Genomic DNA, 19,726 nt, shown 5'->3' on the forward strand with positions numbered 1-19,726 from the left:
ATTTTCTTACCCTCATTCCTTCAAATCTAGATAAAGCTCTTAGAGGTCTTAAAGCTCTAAGTGTCCGAAGGGATTTAATGGGGCCAAGGTCTGAGTAGCCAAGAGTGTTTGCGACTAAAGTAACCAAAGAAACCTACAAAAAATAAAATTTTAATTAATCATTTCAATGAAATAATAAAGCATAAAGAGGAAAAGTCAAATTCAAAGATCACTAACAGCAGACCAATAAGAATAATATGATTTTAAATATCAAATTATCTAGTCATTGGCTAAAAATAGGTAAGATATGCTTTTGTTAAGGAAATATATTTAAAGAAAGGTTAATGAAAATAAAAGAAATAATAGAAAGAAAGTAGTTTCTTACCCTGAATAAAAATCACACATTCTTTTTACATGTTTGTAGTCAATGATTATATAATTGCTTATTAATATGTTTATGCTTGATATATTTAATTAGATATGCTATATATTTAATTAGAGCAACTTATGTTATACATTTATGCTATGCATTTAATTAGAGCAACTATCAAAATTTCAATTATAATAAAACCCAGGGCATAAGAAAGTGTGTGATTTTGAAGCTAAGTCATAAGAGTGTGGCATTAATTCAGCCAAACCTATGTCTCAGTGTAAACATTATTCAAAAGCGTTTTGAAGACTCATGATTTTGAGACGGAGTTAATTCCCCACAAGGCTGTTCTGCCTTGTGATTTATCAGAACTGGCACCAAAAAGATTTACCTAGTAATAGACACTGGGAGAAAAATCTCAATTGTATTGAAGAGAGCAAAAAGTAGATGATCTCACTGGCTTTGCAATCAACACAGACATAAGGACCTTCATCATGTGAGACCTGCCACAATTACCATGATCAGTATGCAACAGAAATTAGTGTTCTTACAATAAACTATCTTAGAAGAAAGAACATGGACAGAAATAAAATCAATACACATTTTGGTAATAGAGCAATGAGCTCCTCAATGACCTTACATCTGGATCTGTAAATGCATGAAGTCTCTGAGTGCATTCCATTTAAAATATTCATTTGTTGTTACACTGCGTGTAGCAGGAAGTAATGTCTAAGAACAATGTCCAGGATGTAGCTTTTCATTATGAATGAAGTAATGACTAAAAGATTCAAGTTTTCCAGGGAAGACTAGGAACACCTGAGAGTCACTGTTCTTATATTTAACTATTGACAGAGTGGAAAAATTCAGCGCTCACAAGTTCACTGCTCCTGCTATCAGAGACAAGTAAACTGATTTATGAATCAAAATGCGTTGAAGACTTTTGTTCTTTCTCATACAGTTACTTCCAAATGCCTCAATGTTGTGCAGGTTTGGTGGTACAGTAGTGAGCATAGCTGCCTTCCAAATGTCTCAGTGTAACATTGTTTATTTTTAAGTCCTTTATATTATATATCCAGCAGAACTAATTGTCTGTCCCTCATATCATTTGAAATTCACCCAAGTCATTCAGGTCTATTATTTTCCACTTAAATACACTTAAGAAAATGTACTTTTTAATCAGGATAACAAGTATTCCCTTTTAATCAGGAAAAAAAAATTTCAAATGTTTATTATAATTTTTTTAATGTTTATTGATTTTTGAGAGACAGAGCATGAGCAGAGGAGGGCCAGAGAGAGAGGCAGACACAGCATCCAAAGCAGGCTCCAGGCTCTGAGCTGTCAGCACAGAGCACGATGTGGGGTTCGAACTCACAAGTCTTGAGATCATGACCTGAACTGAAGCTGGATGCTTAACAGACTGAGTCACCCAGATGCCCCTCTCTTTCTTAAAATACATTCTTGTAAACTTAAAATACATACTTGCAAACTTCTATTTCACAGGCTGAGTGATGAAAGTAACTATGTTTGTGATAATGTTTTTAAAGGTTTTTAAATACCTTAAATATTTTATAATAACCCATAAAAGACCCAATCATATTTAATGGTTAAGAGAAAAGAAAAGAAAAAGCCTACATTCTTTCTATCATTTCTTCTTATTTTGTTTAGCCTTTCTTTAAATCTATTATGTTACAAAAGCATCTTTATTACCATTTATTTTTCTATCTAGTAACTAGGTAACATATATATAAAGGTAAATTAAAAAAATCAAACAATATGAAATCACTAACATAAAGTATCAAAAATTAGAGATCAGATATCACAGAGAAAGCCTAAGATAACATAAGAGGTGTAATGTATAGCTATATCTCAATAAAAAAATTGTTTTTGCATATCACCTATATAGAAAGCAAAATGTTAATTATTGTTTTTAATATTTTATATTTTGACCTGTTAAAAAGAACTTACTAAGCTTTGGATAACAATTGAGAAATTAAACTTTTGAGTAGAAATGATGAGTTTTGTTTTAATTTTGTAGTCAGATTTTGCTATTTGTAGTCATTCTTACTTGTAATTTTGATATCTATGAATGATGCTATATTTTTCTTTTCTGAAAAGTTTAATGATGCAAACTGGTGGTTAAATGTTAGAGCACTTATTAACATTGTAAATATTTGCATGTTGCCCTCTAATTCCAGACATCAGATGGAAAACAACTCCCTAAAAATTATAACTTATTATAAGATGTCCTTTCCCTAGCCACAAAGACTAGATTTTGGAAAATCTAGGGAAATTAGTAATAGATGGAAGAACATAAATCATTTTGAGAACAATTAGATTTGGATATTGAGGTCAAAAATTAACTTAAAAAAGCCTTTTAAAATAATATAAAATATAATAACATAATTATTATATGTGATATATTATTAAATTATATTATTAAAATATAAAATAAAACAGAGAACACTAAACAAGAATAAATTGGATGTTGCACCATTTCTATTTGAGATGCCTTAATCTCACAGCTATTTTAGGATCTCTTTCTTATTTCAACAAGATTCCCAAAAAAATATTTTTGCTTTGTTAAAAATAATTTGTAAACTTAACCTTGCTTATATATTTTCCATCACTCAAGTGTTGAACAGTTCTCTGAATTTATTACTTGACATTGTCAATGCCTATTTTTCCTGTTCCATTGCCACTCCAGAGATTAAGGGTAGGTTGGATGTTTCAGGTGGGGACAAGAGTGTGACTCATTTTGGTTTTCCTTTTCATTGTGAAAGAGATAAATATTTTGAAATTCATGCCTCTCCATTTCCCTAACACAGTTATATAGCTTTTGTGTCACCACTTTTACATAACTTTCAGCTAACACATCAGCTTGATACATCCCTTATTGTCTCTTATTTTCTAATTTTATATTGTAAAAAAAATCAATATTTTATCTTTTTAATCTATGCCTCTACCCTCTTCCATTCCCACACCCACCTCCTAGTGTTTCATTTTGTTATTATTCCCAACAGCAATGATATTTGAATTATGTATATATACGTGTATATAAAATCACATTTTCTCTTACTGCAGAAAACACATGCAAAGTAAATTATAAATGTTAGAATGGCACAGAAAATAATTTGCATTCATTGAAGAATTTCTCTTAATACTCCTTACAGAGATATTTCTACTGGCTATATTAATATTTCAAAAAAACCCATAAATGTATAGTCTGAAAGTACCAGAAGCTAACCAAAATTAAAATATGATAACAAACAACATTAATGAAGGTTCTTCAGAACACTTATTTATAAGAATACAGCCTCTTTTAAAATTTAGTCAAAGTACCTACATCAACAATTAAGAAATCCAGCCAACACCAGGCATTGGTGAAATACGTTTTATAACCATATGCTACCCATTTTAGAAGCATTTCCAGAATAAAGATGTAAGTGAATATCTTGTCAGCATACTCGAGGATAATCTTAATGGTCTTTTTCTTTTCAATATATATATCTTCAAAAGCCTGTGAAAATAATAGTCAAATTTCAATTCATGTCCAACTTAAAGCTTATGATTCATAACAAACACAGGAAATAAAGTTCTGATGGAGAAACCACTGAAAGATAATACTGTTATGGGCTAGCTGACTTTCTTCTGGTTTACAGCAACTATATAACACTTAGTTTTAGACTACTTACCAGTATGCACTGCTGGGCACCAGAGATTAAGGGAAAGGATGTAAAGAATAAATTTTATAATCCTTTAAAAAGAACCATGATCTCTCATACTTGCAGCAATTTCCACTTTATTTGACTCCCCTTTATCTCTCTCCAAATGGGATAAATCCTAATAATTTAAGACATGATTCCCAGGTCAGCTTGTCATATATATTTTTCTCACCCTGCACTCTCTTTCACACCACGAGTAGGATTTGGAGACTCTCCTCCAGTTCTTATATGTGTTTTCACTCCCAGTGCCTAGCACTGTGTCAAGAACACAGTAGGAGACAAGGAAAAGTTTGCTCAATGAATGAATGAATGCAGTATCTTAACAGGGCTGTAGAAAACAGAGGATTTCTTTCTTTGAATCTTGCACAATATTTTATCATTCATTGAAAGCTTAAGCTCTACAAATCACTATTTACATTCATTCCATGAATGCAGCACCTTTTAACACTCTTCTAGAACTTTTAGTAAGTGACAGATGATGGTTCTATGGCCATAGTCACAAGTCCCTTGGGAAATAATTTGAATTCACTTAACAAATTCAGCTCAGTGAGGACACTGAAAATGACTGCTGACCTAAACAGGTGTAGAGCATTAGGATTTTCCTTCTCTGTCTCTGTCTCTGTCTCTGTCTCTCTCTCTCTCTCTCTCTCTCTCTCTCTCAAGCATGAACTGGGAAGAGAGGCAGAGGCGAGGAGAGACAGAGAATCTTGAACAGGCTCCACACTCAGTGTGGAGCTCGACACAGGGCTCAATCCCATGACCCTGGAATCATGACTTGAGCTAAAATCAAGAGTTGGATGCTCAACTAAGTGAGCCACCTGGGCACCCCAGTATTCTCTTTCTTGTTTAAGCAATATTCACTTTGTGGAAGAACATGAAAGTCAAAGGACCCGTACCCTTATAGTGGTTGACATTATACTACCCATCCATAGCCATGGGCTTGTCCACTTTCTTCTTCTTATTATAAGTCCCTCTATCAATACTTTCAAAATGATCCTTGGCACTTATTGCAAACTGTTGGTATCAGTATTGAAGAAGGCAGAGAAGTTGGGACACAGACAATGGGCAGACCTACCAAGATGATAAAAGAGATTCTAGCACCTAGCAGAGGTTCTGAAAGTCAGTGGCACTGAAGTACAAGAAGAAACTTCCAGCCTTCAGGGTTTTTGGGCCTCCCTTCTCCAGGTTGTAGAGGAATCAGGCAAGCTACTGAGATAAACTATGGCAATGCTTCAGTACTTGAGATGCAAAGTTATTTTTTTTTAAAGTTTATTTATTTTGAGAGAGAGCATGGGGAGGAGCAGAGAGAGGGAGAGAGAGAGAACCCCAAGCAGGCTCTGTATTGTCAGTGCATGGAGCCCAATGTGGGGCTTGAACCCACGAACCATGAGATCATGACCTGAACCAAGATCAAGAGTTGGACACTCAACCTACTGAGCCACTCAGGTGCCCCTTGAAATGCAAAGTTTAAGGAAGGGGCTTTATCACAAAGAACGAGAGTGATATTCCTGGAACTGAGGTGGAAAGCAAGACTAGTAGCAAGTCTTGATGCTGAGAGCCAAACACTGTGCCTGAATACACCTTGCTCTGACTAGTCCCAGAGCTGGAAACTGGATTCAGTCTGCAGGGTTCCTAGCTAGGAACTAGTCCTTCCAGGACTAGTTATGTGACTGTGGGAGCAAGGAGGCAAGGACATCATTATATGAGCTCCACCAATGTGGGGTGTAGGTTTTACTGTTACTCATTTCAGTTACTATTACTATTCATTTGTTTTTATGTGGTGTGTACTCTCCCTTTTGAGGAACCACAAATCAGTGAAAAGATATAGTAGCTTTGATATTAGACCTCAGGTATGAGTCTGTTGTTTACTAGCTTTAGGACATTAACTAATTTTTTAAACTCTCTTCCCTGCTTCCTCATTGGTAAAATAAGCAAAATAATCATAATCTCACAGGATTGTTTAAATATTAAGTGAAAAAACCTATATAAATATCTTGAAGCATAATAAATATGTACTAAATTTGAATTGTTATCTTTCATTTATTTTACAGACAGGTATTTTAAAAATCTAGCTCAACTGGCAAACTCCCTGAGTAAAAACAGCAGTTTCTTAAACTACCTTTCTCTTTTCTTCTTCATATAATTCACTTGAATTTCAGTTTTGAAAGCACCTCTCACCAAAAATGTCATCTTCCTTTGGACATTTTGAATCAGGGATTACTCTAAACTTTTCTTTAATTTTTTTTTTCTCTCCCTTCTAACAGTCTCAGTCTCATGTGTGACTCAGCACAGAATAAACTTCATTAGGTATTAGGAATTAGATTCCTACTTGCATTCCACCAGATAAGAAGAGTAGCATTTTTTAAAATTCATTTTCTGTTTCAGGAGAAGTCATCCACTGTGGGCCCCGTGCATCCCTGCATGTCCTTGTTGGATAGGCCAAGAATGCAAGGCCCTGACTGGCTTCACTCTGGCTATTTCTCAGGGTTGTTTTTGCAACAAGCAACCTTGAGGAATAGAGACAGTGTCTCTGTCTGGGACAAAAAGCAAGGTTGCATACTGCTTGCTATAAAAGGACAGGGTTCCCTAAATTTAGGGCTCTTCAGCTGTGATGCTAAACCACTGTGTGTGCACCGGTCATTTACCCCCCTGCCATGCCCTCATGAGACTTGGGGATTAGCAGGACCAACATAAACATGTTGAAGTTCATGTTGCTTCCAAAATCATGAGAAATAAAATTCTTTGTCTCTGACTTGGAAGTCTCCTATCTTCTACCAGCATCCATGAAACAGTAACAGGTTAATTTCTTATAAGTAGAGTAAAATCCAAAATTCATGAAGACTATCTATGAGGCAATTTACAACTTTCTTGAGTATTGTGTCTTCAGTATAGTGGAATTTCCAGTGGTATCTCTAGCTGGAACTGGGCTTCTAATGGTTCATTTCTGGTCGTGTCAGCAGGAAAGACAAATAAGTAAGAAAAGGCTCAGGGAGTGCGAAACTCTCCTAGAAAGTGCTTTCAACTCTCATAGAAAGTGCTTGATATATGTGCAAGAATAAGAATGTGTCCCTTTCTCACCCTAATATTACAGCTTGTGTTTCAAGATCTTCATAAGCTGACACTGACTGTCTTTGTCACAGTACCTGTGGTTACCACTCTCTTTCCTGTGTTTGCTCTTCCTCCAACATCACTTTCTACAGGTTGGCAACTTTTAATGTGCTGAATACCTCCCGATCTTTTATGCTTCCTTATCCCTATACGCTTGTTCCCCTCAGCCCACCCTGTCTCTCTGGAGGATCCCTGTTAATCTTCCTAGATCTCGCACAACATCAACTATCTTTCTTAAATTCCAAGCAGACAATAGTTCGTCTCTTGCTACAGAGCTTTATCAAGTATATTCCTCACTTACAAACACATCCCAGTGCTGTAATCACTTGTGCCTCTCTCCCCAGTGCTCTCTTGAGAAAAGCACCTGGATCTTAGCCACCTTCGCATTCACGACAGCAAGAATAATGCCGGCCATGTAGTAGTGCTCAGCAAATATTTACTGAACTAAGCTAAATTTTTGTCCTAGCACTAATTATAGGGCTTCATTTTTAGGCAAAGCAACTTTCCATGCTATTTTTATCCTCCAACTCATTTATTAAAAATACTGACTTACTCAAGAGATTGCTTTAGGTGTCATATCACTTACCAGAGCGCCACTGCTGAGCAGGATCATGAGAACAATAAAGCTTTCAAACCAACTGTGTTCAACTATTCTGTAGCAGGTTTTCCTGATGTTCCACCAGATTTTTCCTTTCCCTGACTCTACGTCAACTTGGCAGCATGGGAATCTCTGCACACAACCTGGCAAGAGAGACATTCATGTAAAATCTTGATATTCAGAATAAATAAAATGCTTAAAATACCCTATTTAATGTGAAGCTTTCCCTGTGATGTCCCTCAACAGAATAATTGCTAACATTTACAATGCAGCTTCAAATAGATTCAACTTGAATAGATTCAATTAAAAATAACTTGTCAATGATTCTAACTTAAAATGTATTCTTGTCTTCTGTACTTCCTTGATTTCTTGTCAATCTCTTCCATGATGTTTAGGCCACTTTTTTTTTTCGTCCATTATTGCAGTCCTCATACTGTGCTGATACATGGTGAACTCTGAATGAATGAATATTAAACTAAATCTGAGGACAAAATGCTTTTCAGGACCTTCTTTGCTGACGAACTAATTTTCCTTGATGTGGATCTCATCTACAATTTCTGCTACTTCCACTCTATTAAAAAAAAAAAAAACTGTGCCAAGCACCATTCTAGATAATATTAAGAGAATTGGTAGAAGTTTCTAAAATTATGTTCAAAAGAAATAGATCTTCATTAGAATATTCAGGTAAAACTGTTTCAAGTACTCTATGTTAAAAGCAACTTGGGACATGTGGGTGGCTCAGTCGGTTAAATGTCTGACTTTGGCTCAGGCCATGATCTCACGGTTGGTGGGTTCGAGCCCCGTGTCAGGCTCTGTGCTGACAGCTCAGAGCCTGGAGCCTGCTTTGGATTCTGTGTCTCCCTCTCTGTCTGCCCCTCCCCCACTTGCATTCTCTCTCACTTTCAAAAAAATAAACATTAAAAAAATGTTAAAAAAATAAAAACAACTCTGTCTTTGTAATCATAGATATAAAACATGCTGCTTTGGTAAGTTGAGGAACATTTAATTTAAAATTTTTTAACCATTTATCTTTTGTATACTTAGCTGTGTATATAATTTCTTCTCCTCGGGGAATTTATTTTTGGTTTTGATTAGGCAGATAAATATAGAAATAAATGACTGTAACTGGATAAAGCAACTGAAACCACAGATGTAAAGGGGTTATTTGGTAGCATGGAAGAAGTCTACCTAACCTGGCTTGTTTGCTCAGGAGAGGTTGGAACTTTGTGGAAGGAAGAGCTGGAGCCTGAATTGAGTCAAAGTATTAGCCAAAAAGAGTATGGGTGGAATGCCCTACCAAGGAAGCAAAATGTGTTATGCATAGGAATTATAAGCAGTTCAGAGTGGTGATGAAAGCACAGTGTATACAAGAGGCATAGGTGAGAAATGAGGTTAGAGAAATTGGTCAGATTATGGAAAGCATTTTCTACCACATGAAGGAGTTTGGTGTATATCCTAGAGACGATGAGGAGTATGTGGAAGGTTGCAAGCAGAAAATGATATAGGCAGATGCAATTTTTTTAAAAATTTTTTTTTCAACGTTTATTTATTTTTGGGACAGAGAGAGACAGAGCATGAACGGGGGAGGGGCAGAGAGAGAGGGAGACACAGAATCGGAAACAGGCTCCAGGCTCTGAGCCATCAGCCCAGAGCCCGACGCGGGGCTCGAACTCACGGACCGTGAGATTGAGACCTGGCTGAAGTCGGACGCTTAACCGACTCCGCCACCCAGGCGCCCCAGGCAGATGCAATTTAAATAGATGTCAACAGTTGAATGGAGGATAATCTGGAAGAGAAGAAAAAGGAGAGCGAAGGTGTAGAAGGACTCAGAGCCAGAAAACCATTTAGGATTCTGGTATAGTAGCCTTAACAAGAGGGGCAGGTTATGGCAACTTCTAGTTTCTAGAGCAATAACGGATTGAAGACATGTTTGGCAGGTAAAGTCAGATGGATTTACAGACTTACTGGATATGTGATGTTAGAGAAAGGGAGGACTCCCAGAACAACTGGGTGAAGGTCAGCAATGAAATGAAGAACAAAAGTGTGGGAGCTACTTGGCAGAGTTTGAGTTTGAGATGCTGGTGGGACTTCCAAATACCAATATCCTGCAGATACCTGGAGGTCTGAATCTGCAGCTCAGGGGGTAAGTCTGGGCTAGGAAAGAACAGTTTTGAGGTCACACAAAAAACATATTTTAGGATAAGGAGAGAAAAAAGGACTAAGTCTGGAACATCTTAGAACAGTTAATATTAAGGAACAGAATGCAATGGTATGCTGGAGCCAGTTCACCCAGGCTGTTGATAACTCATTGTTCAATTGTCAGGAATTTTTGTGAGCCTGTTGTTAAATGCAGCAATCCTCAAGCATTAAATTATGTGAACTTAAAACTATAGCTTACCTTTTTTGTTTTTAATGTTTATTTTTGAGAGAGAGACACACACAGTGTGAGTGGGGGAGGGCAGGGAAGAGAGGGAGACACAGAATCCAAAGCAGGCTCGAGGCTCTGAGCTGTTAACACAGAGCCTGACATGGGGCTCAAACCCACAAACTGTGAGACCATGACCTGAGCCCACGTCAGACACTTAACCGACTGAGCCACCCAGGCACCCTGAAATTATAACTTACTTTTGAAAGGATAAGAAACACTTAAAACATACCACTTTCTAATCATTTCAGTTTATCTGTGCTCTTGAGTATATGTGTATATTCTATCTGGATTATGGAAAATTTGGACTACTGTCGTCTCTTCCCAACTCCACATTTGGTGAAGTCACATCAGTAGTTTGGGGATAAGCCATGGTGGGGATCTTTACACTACAAAAGTCATCAAATGCTATAAACCAGGGCTTGTTGGTTTTCTAGAGTAAACTTAATAAAGTAATGGAAGAACTGTTAGTAAAATATATAAAATAATGAATATCATATTCATAGCCATGACACTATGAACAGCACAAAAAATTGAGGAAATATTCTTTCGTTATTCAAATTCTATTATCTGAGATTTGCAAACATCATTGATGAATGAGTGAAGTTCTGGCATATAGTTTCTTTGTCTCACTTTCACCTTACTGATTAACATAAATGAAAATACCAACCAACCTTTGGGTTAAAACTATACTTGTTCATCAATTGCAATCATTGATTATCTATAAATACCAAATTTTACTAAAATCTAACAAAAGCATTCTGTGAGAATCAATGAGCTATATGCAATGTACAATAGGAATATTGTTTATATTATTACTTGTAAATCATGTGCCACACATCCTTTATATCTATAAAATTCATAATAAACTGAGGTACATATTCATACTTTATTTTTCCTGGAGAACAGTGGTGAAACATTTACCTGTACCCCGCTAGGACAGGTGGAATAAGAGAAAACCTTGAAGGAGAAGGAGACAGAGTGGAAGTGGGAGAGATGTATAAGTAAATAAGTAAGGCAGTAAATAAGTCAGGGAGTAATAAGGTTCTGAACAGAACCATGACCAAGAGAGACCTAGAAAGATAATGACTGAAATTTTAAAAATTAAATATAAAAAATTGAAGTTGATTTAAAAAAACCCACAATTACTTTGAAAAAGAGGAAGAACTAAAAAAAGAGGAACTACAATTCATTTCTTTCTTAAAAATTTTCCTTTCACAACTGTCATGCCCTGCTGGTGGGAATGTAAATTAGTGCAGCCACTGTGGAAAACAGTATGGAAGTTCTTCAAAAAGTTAGAAACAGAAACACTATATGATCCAATAATTTCACTATTGGGTACTTACCCGAAGAAAACCAAAACACAAATTTGAAAAGATACATGCACCCCTATGTTTATTGCAGCATTATTTAAAATAGCCACGTCCATTGATAGATAAATGGATAAAGAATATATGGTATATATACATATCATGGGTCATTACCCAACCATAAAAAAAGAATGAGATCTTGCCATTTAGGACAATATGGATAGATCTAGAGAGTATTCTGCTAAGTGAAATAGTCAGAGAAAAACAAATACCATATGATTTCATTTACATATAGAATCTAAAAAACAAATGAATAAACAAACATACATAGCAGGAACACACCCATAAATAGAGAACAAATTGATGGTTTCCATGGGCAGGGAGTGGGGGGATGGGCAAAAGGCATGAAGAGGAGTGGAAGGTACAGGCTTCCACTTATGAAATGAATCAGTCACAAGGATGAAAGGTATAGCATAGGGAATACAGTCGATACTACATAGAAGAGCACTGTATGGTGACAGATGGTAGCCATACTTGTGGTGAGCATTAACATAATGTATACATTGGATGAATCACTATGTTATACACCTGAAACTAACATAACATTGTGTGTCAACTATACTTCAATAAAAAAAAAATCACTGAAAAAAATGTTTTTCCTTCCAACTAGAGGGAAGGTAAAAAGGTGGGAGAGCACTTTTTAGATACTTGTTTCAGAGGTATGCAAGCTAGCCATTAAAAAAAAATTTCCTGTTTTATAAAACAATATATTTAATTAAAAATACTGAGCCTCTCAAGTAATAACTCAGATAATCATAAAGTGTATGACTTGAAACAACAAAACTAGAATTCTCTTGAACTGTACTGTTTAGGCAATGTCTTATTATGGTTTCTTTTATGATTCTAAAATGAAATTAGTTCATTGATCCAAGTAATATGAGGTATATCTGGGACTTTAATTTCCAGCACTATAAAAATGTAGCAAGCTATGTTTTATTTTGTTTCTCAAAAGTCTCTGATTTTTGCGATTGTGTGCATTTTACGTGTTCCTGTCCTTTCTCTCTGGAAACTTAAGCTCCAAGAAGGCTAAAACTTATCAGTTATGCCCTTCATTTCTGCTCACAGTACTTAACCATATTCTTCTACATGGTTTAATATGTCATGTATAGTTGACTTAAAAGACATAATTCCCCTCCAAATGTAGTTCTAAAATAATCCAAGCATTAGTCATGATCTGAAAGATCGTATCTCTGCAAATTCTAGAATTTACAAAACTTGGATGGAAATTGGATTAGATTGGATGAAAAAAAAAAGCCCAGAATGAATAGGAAATATACATGTGCCTTCATTTATCCAACATTAATTATAGTTAACATAACCTCAGATCTGAATGAATTTATCTTCATTGTATTTATTTTTTTTCAACGTTTGTTTATTTTTGGGACAGAGAGAGACAGAGCATGAATGGGGAGGGGCAGAGAGAGAGGGAGACACAGAATCGGAAACAGGCTCCAGGCTCTGAGCCATCAGCCCAGAGCCTGACGCGGGGCTCGAATTTACGGACCGCGAGATCATGACCTGGCTGAAGTAGGACGCTTAACCGACTGTGCCACCCAGGCGCCCCGATCTTCATTGTATTTAAACAACCACCATACCTCTCAAATGCACTTAATAAAGTTAGAATATTTTGGAGGCTCTTTAAACATGTTTTTAATATTTATTTATTTTTGAGAGAGAGAGAGTGAGTAAGTAGGGGGAGAGAGAGGGGGAGACACAGAATCCCAAGCAGGCTCCAGGCTCTGAACTGCCAGCAAAGAGCCCAACGTGGGGCTTGAACCCGTGAACCATGAGATCATGACCTGAGCTGAAGTTGGATGCTTAACCGACTGAGCCACCCAGGTGCCCCTAGAATATTTTATAAAATAATGTGGGAGAATAGTAAAAAGGTAGGACCAAAAATTGACTCCCAGATAATCTCTTCCTGAGCAAAAGAAAACAGGAGGAGTGAAAAAATTTAGGATGGTAGTATTTTTTTTATATTAACTTAATGCTTTAGACTTTATAAATTATCTTAAAATAAAAACAAAGATCTTGTGCAGAACAGAATCTATCTGTCTCAAGTATAATTTACCAGAGAAGAAAGTTTCCCTTTTAAGATTTTACTATCTGAGATTTATTTTTGTCAGTCTTAAAATTGAAGAGAAATATTATTCTTAGGATTTTAGATTTAGGTAAGAAAAGGCACTATACGTTCTAATTAGAAAAGTAAGATTTTTATATGAGACAAAAGTTTATAAATATTGCCCTCAGGATTTATAACACCTCAGAGAGTTTCTTACTCTTATTTTGAGGCAGGAGTGCTCTACTGACTGTCTGGCTTTTATGCAAAGGCATATCCTAAGAGATTTCCAACCTAGCTGGTTGGCAATGTTATCACATCTTCTTTTTTAAAAGGAGTATTAACTAAATGTAAACATAACAGAGAACCTCTCAAACATTTTAATGGGTCCCCATGGGTAAATGCTATTTCTTTTGGGTGGTTTCATTAATTTGTTCTCGTGATGCATTTCATAAACTCTATACTGGGTTTCATCATGTTAAAGTAGTGCTCTCCACCCACCGTCCCCCAAACAAAAAAAACTCCTAACCACCACTGACCTCTTCCATGTATCACTTATCTGTCCTACTAAGTATTTACTACTAAATATTTATTTGGGCAAGGGACATTGTTTTTTTCACTGCTCTATCTCTCTCCAGTGAGCACCCTGGGCCTGAAATACAGAAGTTGTTTAATGATTATTTGCTGATTGGATGAAAGAATAATTAAGTGGATAGATGGTGAGAGGCTCAGCAAATTGGATGCCCTGTTTGATTTACCAGGCTGAGCTTCTTAGCTCAGCAGGTTGAGCAAGTATAAAAAGTTTCTAGCTGCTCAGAGCGATGTGACTCACAGATGTGTGTTTCCTCATAAATTTTCTTGTCTTTTGTTCTAAAAAAAATTATTTGTTTATTTAATTTTTTAAATGTTATTTATTGTTGAGAGAAAGATCATGGGTGGGGCAGGAGCAGAGAGAGAGGAGAACGGAGGATCTCAAGCAGGCTCTGCACCAACAGCAGCGATTCCAATGTGGGTCTTAAACTCAGGAACCGTGAGATCATGACCTGAGCCAAAGTTGGATGCTCAATGGACTGAGCCACCTGGGTGCCCCATTTAAATTTTTTATTGAGGTAGCACATATATTTAGTATAGTATACCAATTATAAATATATAGATTAATATACTCATATAATAGCCATGTAGGTCAAGATATAACATTTTAAGCACCCAGGAAAGCACCCCTCCCGCCCCCATGTTCTTTCCCAGTCTGTACCCTCTAGAAGGAACTACTGGTCTGACTTCTATCATTGTAGATTGATTTTGCCTATTCATCCCCCATTCCCAGCTTTACTGAGGTATAACTGATAATTTAAAACTGTATATATTTGAGGTACATGAATTGATAATTTGATATTAAGTATACGTTGTAATATAATCATCACAGTCAAGTTAATTAGCATAGCCCATCTTTTCACACAATTACCAATTGCTTCTTTACATCTGTGATGAGAACATTTAAGATCTACCCTCTTAGCAAATCTGAAGTATACAATACAGTATTGTTAATTATAGTCACATTGTTGTAGCTCTTCAGAATATATTTACCTGTGTAACTGAAACTTTGGCCCTCAGTAAATTTTCAATTGTTAAGGTCAAAGTTCATCTGAAAATGTGTTTCTGTAATACCTCTTATACATTAGACTCAATTCAGAAGTTATGAATAATCTCAAAGGACTCACATAACTATTCTCATTAGAACTTTGTAGGACTAGAATAAACTTTTTGTAAAGTTTAATCTCAGTAAAATAGCAACTACAGTCTGAAATAGTTTAGCATTAATGCTTTCTGCAGAGGGTTTAAGTTTTTCTAAAGCCCTTTTCTAATTTGAAGACATAATTTGTTTGATAAACCCAACTTCTTTCTAGTTATCCTAGAATTTTAAGTTAGGGTCATTAATAAAAAGTATAGAGGAAATCTTGGTTGTATCTGTACATATTTAATGGTGCTAATCAATTTATTGAGAAATAAGCAACACCTGATGAAATTCTTAAATTTTGTAAAGGAAACACTTTAAAGGAAACTGTTTTGCTTATGGTACTAATTTCAGCAAACACAAAATTTCTACCAGTTGGGTGTCATACTTGTTTGCTTCTCACATAAAATGAAATTTAGCTTGTATTTAAAGAATATTCATTTACCCATTGTAGTTAGAAGATTTCTTTATTTGACAGGCATTTTTTTCACACATGAGTGCTAGAGGAAGCAGGTTGAGAAAATCATAGAGGATGAACACAAGTCAATGATTTCTACAAAAAATACTGATTCTGAGAATAATAGATACCAAGTCATCAGCATCAACCCTGTGCTATCAGAACTATACAGGATTGTCAACAAAATATTTTTAAAAATAAAAAAAAAGGAGAAGAAGGATGTTAGGAACTGTGGTAATTAATTTGTGTTATCTCACTTAATGTCCTCAATATCCCTATGATTCAGATGTGATTGTTGTATCTATTTTACAGATGAGGAATCTGAGATTTAAGATTGAAAAATGTGGAAAAAAAAGATTGAAAAATGTGCTCAAGGTCTCACAGAGAATTAGCAGTAGGCCAGTTAGAAGTCATGTTTATCAGGCTCTAAAGCTTCTGGTCTATGTTATTGTATTATACTGCAACTCTAGTATAGGTTTGTGTTTTTACTTGAATAATGCAATATTTGATTAGAAAATATTGCATAAATTCACAGGTCAAGTTCAAAGTCACTACTTTGAATAAAATCCCTGAAAAATTCCAGAAGTAGTAAGTTCAGTAAGTCAGAAAGTGAAAAGGAATCAAAGGAGATACTGTTAGAAAAAAAGAGATTGAAATGCAAAGGGCTTTAAATGCTATGTTAAGGGCTTCAGGTTTTATCCTATAGACCAATGGTTCTCAGCTTCTAGTGTGCATTAGAATCCCCTGGAGGATGTACACCTTATCCCCAGAGTTTCTGATCAACTTGTGGTTTCTGTAATCAACTTGTGGCTAGAAAAGAAAGAGGTCAGGGCTGAATCAGTCTTTAGCTTGAGAGACAGGATAGATCATGATGTCACTAAATGAGAGAAAGACCAGAGGAAGCTGTGAATTACGTGGGGGAGAACTCATTAAACTTTGTTTCAAACTTATTTTACCTCACATGTTTAAAGGCAACCAGTGGAGATGACCATACCTGGAACTCAAGTATGAGGTCAGAGGGAAAGATGATAATTTAAGAGTCAAACAACACAGAAATAGATGTTTAAACTATAGACATGGATAAAGCCCCTTAGGGCTAGAGAAATAAGAAGGTAACAGCCCTGAAATGTGGGGGAACAATGTTATTTAAGGGATGTGCATAAAGATAGTCACTGAAAGAAACAGGGGAAGAAACTCAACTCTCAGAGATGCAAAAGAAGAACAAAGGTAGAGTGTGGCTTCTGAAACCAAGAGAAGGATTTTGAGACAGACTACTATTAACCAGATAACTATTAACAGTATCAAACGGTGTGCTGAAAGTTGGCGGGTGGCTTCAACTTTTGATGATAAGGACAGTAGTAGCCTCTATCCCATTGAGCTGTATTCTAGTGGTTCCACAGAACTGGAAAAATGAATTAAGGATCTAAAATGAGAAGTATGAGCACCCTAAGTAAGTAAAGTGCTTTATAGTATAACATACTGTCATTGTAAATTATTATTAGTAAAGTATCTTAAGTGTGGAAACTGAAGCTTTGAAAACTTCCATGATTTACCCTTTGTCATAGAGCTATGGCCGAATCAGTATGCAGTGGAGTCTTCTGACTTTTCACTGATAATCCCTGATAAGTATGAGGTTTTAAGATAAAACCCCAAATACGAATAAATGGATGGCTAGCCAAGGTCTTGAATTTTCTCTTACCATCTGTAAAACAGGCCTCTGGCTCATCTGAATTTATAGGTTCAGCCTCTGCTTCTTCTCCTTCTCCTGGCAGAGGGTTATCAACTGTGCTGCACTCAGAGGAACTCGACCGGTTCAATCTCTAAAAAGAAATGCACCAGCCCACCAGGCAGTTAATTTAGAGGTTATTCAAATCTTATATTCAAGCCATACTTAATAATCAAATTCATGCAAAGTGTTATGAAAAAAAGATTAACAAGTATGATGGCCATAAAAACGTATAAACACATATTGAGGTCAAGTAAACTTACAATGCATCTATGCTTAATCTTTCTATCTACACATCCCGTGAAAATTAAATTTTATTATTTTTAGTATGCTAGCAAGTAAGTATATGGACAGAATTAGCATAAGGTAATTGTTTGATAAACTATAGCATTTGTAAAGTATTGGCCAAATTTTTATTATGTTTTATGTTTAATATAATTTGTGTACACCAGTAATTATTATATTCAGACAACCAAGATCCTGATAGAAATAATACAAGTGCCAAATTGCCAATGCCTGAGAATTGAAAGATTGTATCTGACAGTTGGAAGAAAAAGTTTATTGATACTTAAAATTAGAAAAAAAAGAAATAAATTAGTGTAAAATGAAATCCAAACATATTTCCTCTATTAGCTCTTGGATTTAACAATATGTATCAGGATGATATAGATAGAAGGCTTTTCACCAAGACAAAAAAAAGTCAAATATTATATTGGAATCAAAATGCCAAAGACCACACTAATTATTTCATCCAACACAGACCACTTTAGTATAAAATTTCAGGATATAGTTGAAAAGATCATAAAGTATTATATATAATGTCAAAAGATAGTGGTTACCAAAGTGAGCACCACATGCAAAATCTGAAACAAAGATTCAATGAAATTAAACATGGTGGTTTCACACATGAGAGGAATGAATTCATTGTCATTATGATCATATAATTGATCATAAGACAAGTTCTTCCCACCCAGAAATTTATGATCAAACATGATGTTTACACACTTATACATACACAGAAATTTTAGAAAAAATACATACAGCAATTGTAGCAAAACTGTCAATTTTTCCTAATATTGCTTTATAAGGGGTAGAGCAGCACAACAATAGAAGAGTTCATTTTTCATTCTCATTTGCTGAATGACATGTGAATATTGAAAACTACCAGTTATTACAGCACATGCTTCTCTTATTAAGATTATAGCTTTACTTTAGAATAGTTCTATAAATACAAGTGCTAAAAGCAAGGAAATACTCATCTCCATTAAATTGGTTTTTTAATCAATTAATTTGCATTAATATTATAGGCCAAATCTAAAATATTAATTTTTAGAGATTTACTGGGAAGCTAAAAATGTGGGTACCACATTCTCAGTGTTATTATTATCACACATTATTCAACACCAGTAAAAAAGTCATTGATACAGCTTTATATGTAAGGAATGATATAAGCAAAGTTCTTTTTATGAGAGCAAAGAATTATGATTACTATAATATTTATAATCCTATTGGCATGGGGCATTATTCCCACCAGGTTGAAGAGTTTTATAATAATATCCGTTATGAACAATATTACTATGAAATTTCACTTAAAAAGCAGAATTAAATTGATTGAATTAATCTTAAATGACTTTAAAATAAAATTTTAAATAAAATGCATCTAACATGCAGAATTTACTAATTTACTAATTTACTCAGGCTAAATTAATGAAAACACCTTTAACCTTCGTATTTGGTTTTCTCATTAAGCATTAGCAAAAAAAATATATGCCAAGTTAATTTATAAGCAAATAAAAATTAAGATGATTTTATAAAGTGTATCATGTCATTTCTGAAACTTTTTTCATAGTATGGCAACTTTTTGACGTTTAAATTCAGAGTTTGGCTCAAATTGTATATAATAAATGACAGTTATTCAAGATAAGTCCTCATTGCAACAGACATCAAAATATTTAATATGAACTACAGTTTGTATCATAAGCCATATTGCTATGACTCTTTAGAAATTCAAGTTTAGAATATTTTTAGGAATTCACTGTTTTCCCAGGAATGCATGAAGTATTCACAAAGTAGCTATTTTAATACTGTATATAATATTAAATGCTTATGTATATGCCCTAGTGATGTAGAGAGTTTAGATGTAATCTATTCAGTCTTTAAATTTAATATTTACTAAAGTC

At 35.0% G+C, this 19,726-nt stretch overlaps 1 protein-coding gene across 1 annotated transcript in view; it reads right to left on the reverse strand.

Annotated features, from left to right (window-relative positions):
• Nucleotides 1-19,726, reverse strand: part of SCN9A (sodium voltage-gated channel alpha subunit 9) — a 168,141-nt gene that overhangs the window by 21,632 nt on the left and 126,783 nt on the right. Inside the window, exons 18-21 of the mRNA XM_043576946.1 lie at nucleotides 17,520-17,640; nucleotides 7,766-7,920; nucleotides 3,693-3,866; nucleotides 11-133 (exon numbers count right to left, since the gene is read on the reverse strand). Of these exons, the coding sequence (XP_043432881.1) occupies nucleotides 11-133; nucleotides 3,693-3,866; nucleotides 7,766-7,920; nucleotides 17,520-17,640 (573 nt within the window). The remainder of the gene's footprint in view (nucleotides 1-10; nucleotides 134-3,692; nucleotides 3,867-7,765; nucleotides 7,921-17,519; nucleotides 17,641-19,726) is intronic.

Source organism: Prionailurus bengalensis, chromosome C1, assembly GCF_016509475.1.
Source record: "Prionailurus bengalensis isolate Pbe53 chromosome C1, Fcat_Pben_1.1_paternal_pri, whole genome shotgun sequence".
Lineage (NCBI taxonomy): Eukaryota > Metazoa > Chordata > Mammalia > Carnivora > Felidae > Prionailurus > Prionailurus bengalensis.